Genomic DNA, 5,593 nt, shown 5'->3' with positions numbered 1-5,593 from the left:
GCAGGCTTGGGGAGGAGTGGCTGGAGAGCAGCCTGGCAGAAAGGGACCTGGGAGTGCTGGTTGACAGCCGGCTGAATATGAGTTGGCAGTGTGCCCAGGTGGCCAAGGCAGCCAACAGCATCCTGGGCTGTATCAGAAATCATGTGAACAGCAGGAGTAGGCGGGTAATTGTGCCACTGGACTTGGCCCTGGTGAGGTCGCACCTGTGTTCAGTTTTGGGCCCCTCACTACAAGAATGACATTGAGGTGCTGGGAGCATTTCTAGAGAAGGGCAACAAAGCTGGTGAAGGGTCTGGAGCACAAGTCTTATGAGGAATGGCTGAGGGAACTGGGGTTGTTTAGTTTGGAGAAGAGGAGGCTGAGGGGAGACCTTTTCGTTCTCTACAACTACCTGAAAGGGGGTTGTGGTGAGGTGGGTGTTGGTCTCTTCTCCCAAGTAACTAGCGATAGAAAAAGAGGAGAAGTCATCAAGTTACACCAGGGGAGGTTTAGACTAGATACTAGAAATAATTTCTTTACGGCGAGAGTGGTCAAACATTGGAGGAGGCTGCCCAGGGAGGTGGTAGAGTCACCATCACTGGAGGTGTTCAAAAAACTTGTAGGCATGGCACTTCAGAACATAGTTTAGTGGGCATGGTGGTGTGGGGTTGATGGTTGGACTTGATGATCTTAGAGGTCTGTTCCAACCTTAATGATTGTGTGATTATTTAATCAGTGCCATTATTGATGGATCTGCAACTTCCCATTTTAAAGTGCATAAACAGGTGTAATAGTTATATGATTTTTTGATAACAGCAATTCTTCACCAAGAAAGAACCCCAGTTTTACAGAGAAGTACATGCAAACAGGCCAAAAGAAATGAGGAGGAAGAATGTGCCATCCCTTCAAAAAACACACACCAGTGTGCAGATAAGCTGTGATTTTTTGCAGTACCCTTTACTAGCTCCTTTAAATCATCCTGAGAACTCACATCCCAGATGTTTTTCTCCAAAATATGTGAAAACATGGGGCTTTTTGATGCTACAGAAGTTGCTCTGCTCACAATGCAGTTCACTCTGTTTTCCTTTTAAACTGCATTCCTTCCCACATTTTTCAAGTGGTAGTACCGAATATCAGACTCTTGGAATCCTAATTCTTATCTTTCCATTTTAAAATTATTTACTATAGTTCCCTGTTTATATGAAGACAAAATTCATGAGCACAAAAACCTGAATTTTTACAGGTTCACAGAATTATTTCTAGCAGATACAACACAGAAAATATCTTTGCACCTGCAAAACTTTATTTTTAAATTTGATATAGGTTACTCTCTTAAAATAAGAATCACCAAACATTTTGGGTCTAATTCAATCAAACCATTGAGAAAGATTCCAACTGCTCTTCTAACCAGTGTGCTAAATCAGGCTAATTGAAACCAAGAGTGTATACCCCATATTCAAGACTGTTTAATTAAGAACTCAATTTAGAATTTACAGAAAATAATGTGATGAACAGAAGTTAGAAATTGTTTAGACTGTCAAAATCCATTAGTGCTTACAGTAGTCTGTTAAGTTAGTAAATTAGTTTAGACGTTATATAAATTTCTTTCTCATTTTTATGTTGACAAATAAATCTATCTTTATCTGTTTGTTTTACCAGCCATTGGATGATTTGCAGTGGATACTTGCTCCCATACTGATAAGTTGTTCTACTTGACTCAGAAAGCCTCTCCCTGAAGCAATCATTAGTGCAGTTGCACTGGTTTCGCTGTGCCTGTAATCAACTGAAAAGAAAAAAAAAAAAATCAGCAAAACTAATACAAAGCTTTTTATTTTTCCACCTAAATGTATTATGAATATGACTTTCAAAACCCAGCCCAAATAGAATTTGTTTCCTCACTTCATCCCATCAGTCAGTTCATGTGAATTTAACACTATTTTAGAAACATATTATAACATCTATCAATACTTCAAAACAAGTACAAAAACATTTAACAACTCATTAATTCTGCTAACCCTATTAATTTTTTCAATAGGCATCAGAATTCAAAGGTAACAACATTTGAAATTGGAGATAAAGTAGCCACAGAAATTCAAGTCATTTTGTGGTTTTTCTTTCTTATGTAATAAGATGAGAAACTTACCACTGACATTTTCAGTTAAAATGAGATGGAACACCTGAGCAAAGGAATCAATATCTTTATGCAACCAGATGTCAGAAAGACAAGAATCCATTTCTTTTATTATCCATGGTTCAAGGCAATTCGCATCTTTTTCAGTCTGAAGAGAAAAAACAGTATTGAAAGATCAATCTCTTCAAAAAGTTGTCTTCGTTCCCATATATTACACACAAAGAACTTGAAGTTAGTTTTCCAAGTAACAAGAAATACAGCATTCAGCTATCAGATAAAGTATTTACTGTATCATATGCAAGTACTTTAAACAATGGCAGTCTAGCCATTTGTTCTAAATAAGTTATGTACAAACATCAGCACTGAAAAATACACTTTAGCTAGAGTAGCTCATGCTAATAAAAAAAATATTTTAAAATATGTTAATATCCTTCTAGAAACTTTAGAAAACAGTTTTTAAATGGGTAGTAATAATGTAGCACAGATTTAGAAGTTCCTTCCAACAAAAGGAAAAACTTACCAGTTGATTAAATACTGTGTCACTACCATCATCCAACAGATTACACACTTCAGTTGCACTTGGGAGAGATCTTTGTTGCCGAGATTCGAGTTTGCTATTATTTTCTTGAGCAGAACACCACTCAGTAAGTGTGCTTTGCTGTTTTTCTTCTAGAATCCATAAAGTATTTGCAATAGAAGTTTTACAGTCATCTTAATTATCTACTGATTTCACTTAGAAAAAAGAGTTATATCAAATCACAATGTTTTACCTATTTAATCGCTTTTATTTAATCTAGAATGCTGTTACCAGTCCAATATAAATTCCATGATTAAGGGCACCCAAAGTGCACCATTGCAAACATCTGCTATAAGAACAATGGTAAAAAATACCATTTGGGTGCTTAAGCCCCTTAAGTCTCCAGTATTCCAACTTACTGCATTCAAGTGAACTTCCTAAGCAAATATCTTCTACAGAATTCACAGTCCAGATCTTTCTCCAGAAGTGAAATACTGAAGAAAAGTGATATACCTCATGCAGCTAAAAACTAATTTTTGTGTACAAGTAGAAGAAACAGTAGAAGAAACAAGTGCCTTAACAGAACTTTTCTATCCAAAGGGATCAGAGCTGAGCACGACGACAAATGTACAGTTAGGATTGTATGTTACAGCTTTGGGGTTTGCCCCCCCTTTTTGTCTTTTTTTTCTTTTTTCTTTTTCCTTAAAAATACACACTAGAGTCATTACTTCCAGTTGTCAGGAAAACATCTCAAATCATGTATCCACTTAATCAATTGAAAAACAACTATATTAAGTTAAGTGTTTTAATGGTTCTGGGCTATACATATTAGATACATCCATACCCAAAGAATAGTATCTGAAGAATGCAGTGAAAAATGTTACTACTAGGAACCATTTCTGTGCAAGATTTACAAATATCCTGCCATCTTTAATGGCTGCCCTTTAATTTGCACCCAAAAGTCAACACATAGTATCTTCTGCTTTTATAGTTTTCATGTGGGCAAAGCCCCCAGTTATATGCAATTCTACTCCATAATAATTAGGAAAAATAAAACATTTATTAACTGAAGGCAAAAAGAATGCAACCATGGAAAGAAAGTGAAAATATCTTTTTTTTTTTTTAAGTTACATAATCTACTACAATAATATAAACACTGACAGCTTAAAGATACTTGCTGTCATGTAGTCGTGTCTCATTTCATATTCTGACTTCGGAATTTTAACAGAATCATCCTGTTTAGTTGTTCAATCAATCAATGAGACTCATTGCAAACCCTGACAATTAAGAAGTCCACCAACCTCGCTGTTTCTCTTTTTTGTACTTTACCATCTCTTTGTTTGTATACTCAGTGCTTCGTAAAATATCCTCCAAAAACATCTCTTTAACTTCAAAAGGTCTTCCTTGTACTGAAAGTATAAATAATTCATAAAATATTAGATATTCCCTAGCTCGATTCAAAATCTTACTTTTAAAAAAAGCATTTTTGTAGACACAAAAAGTGAATTAAAAATTAATGCTTGATTTAAGTAATTATTACTTTCCTTGAAAAAACTTGTTAAGAGTGTCTTCACTGGAGTTTGTTTTCTTAAAATTACTGGGACGCAAAACAAAACATTTCAAATGGGAAATGCCAGCTGGGTACCTTGTTTGTCATTAACCTCTTCAATTCTATTGAAGTGTTATAGCAAGAGATGCACAAAACTGACAGTTATTCATTGCAATTTTATCAAAGTGAGAAAAAGGAAAATAGCCATTTTTGTTTAGTTACAGAAAAGAATTCACTGTGCAAGACTGCCACCTGGATTACAAAATATAACAGCAATAAATACAGCTTTAGTGCAAATCCCACAAGGAGATTGCCATCTTTGTGTTAAGCTACTTTTTTGTTCTCTCAATTTCCTCAATCACTTCAGTCAAAATTGGCTTTCTTTACTGAATGCTTCCTGATAAATGAGACATTCCAAATGGTCTTTATCTCCTAAGAATTCACTTTGATGTCATTTTCAATATCGCAGTTTTCTAGACTTTAATTATGGACATTAAAGGATTCTTTATCACATGAAAACGAGAAATACCTAGACTTCAGTCTCTGGTTCCTTAACAGACATTTGCCTGAGTTGAGTTTAAATCATCTAGGACCTCTCTCCAAAAAGAACAAGCTACAATTCACATACTTTTAGAAGCTGTCATGGAGGAAGTCTTCCAACACGGATCACAAACTGTGTACTACAGGAACCCACAGCTACAAAATGTTGGTTTCTGTGGTCAGGACTTTGCCAGCTATATTGTTGAAGGAGGATTAAATCTTTTTCATGACATTAACAGACAAAGCAGCTAATCCCACTTCTTTTAATTCTTTAATTAGCAAAACCGGAAAAAAGTAAGTGCCTTTTCAATTGTGATTAGCCTGTGGAGACTAGTATGTGGTAACAGTATAACCGCTGAGGTAAACTGGAGAAAGAGATTTTCATCAGAATCTTCTGAATAAACATACTGATCTAAATGAACAGGAAGCTACAAGAAGAGTAAACTGGAAAGCAACACAACAGTTATAACTGAGGTTTCCTCTCAAAAAAAAATTTGGAAAACACTGAAATCCTGTGTAATTTCCAGATTCCTTCCTCCAACAAGTTGCAAGCCTTATTTTAATAGGCAGATATTCAGAACTGGGAACTTAGAAATAAATACTTTACCTGTAAAAAAACAGGTTTTTTTTTCAGGAACATTCACTAAAATAAACCAATGATTTGTAGAGAAGATTCGAAAGAAAGTGATCCTACCCATGTCCTAGGACCTGTCAAGCTTCTTAAAAAAAGGCCGACATGCAGTCTACTTGATTGTTTTGAAAAGAAAGCATTTCTCTTAAAAGCTGCTTCTCAAAACACATATTTAGACACCATTGTTGAAAAAGGAAGAGGACTGCAAGGTGCCAGAGGAGGTCACCCATGCAGAAAACTTCCAAG

The 5,593-nt window shown here is 35.6% G+C and overlaps 1 protein-coding gene across 1 annotated transcript in view; it reads right to left on the bottom strand.

Annotated features, from left to right (window-relative positions):
• The window catches only part of YTHDC2 (YTH domain containing 2), a gene marked incomplete at both ends in the record, with an annotated part of 11,644 nt that extends 7,549 nt beyond the window's left edge, over nt 1-4,095 (bottom strand). The window contains 4 exons of the mRNA XM_010286943.1: nt 1,636-1,762; nt 2,123-2,258; nt 2,631-2,779; nt 3,929-4,095. Coding sequence (XP_010285245.1) covers nt 1,636-1,762; nt 2,123-2,258; nt 2,631-2,779; nt 3,929-4,095 — 579 coding nt within the window. The remainder of the gene's footprint in view (nt 1-1,635; nt 1,763-2,122; nt 2,259-2,630; nt 2,780-3,928) is intronic.
• Nucleotides 4,096-5,593: the final 1,498 nt, after the last annotated feature.

Source organism: Phaethon lepturus, unplaced genomic scaffold (genome assembly GCF_000687285.1).
Source record: "Phaethon lepturus isolate BGI_N335 unplaced genomic scaffold, ASM68728v1 scaffold24755, whole genome shotgun sequence".
Lineage (NCBI taxonomy): Eukaryota > Metazoa > Chordata > Aves > Phaethontiformes > Phaethontidae > Phaethon > Phaethon lepturus.
Note: the sequence above shows the minus strand (reverse complement) of the source record. Positions and strands in the feature narration are given on the sequence as shown.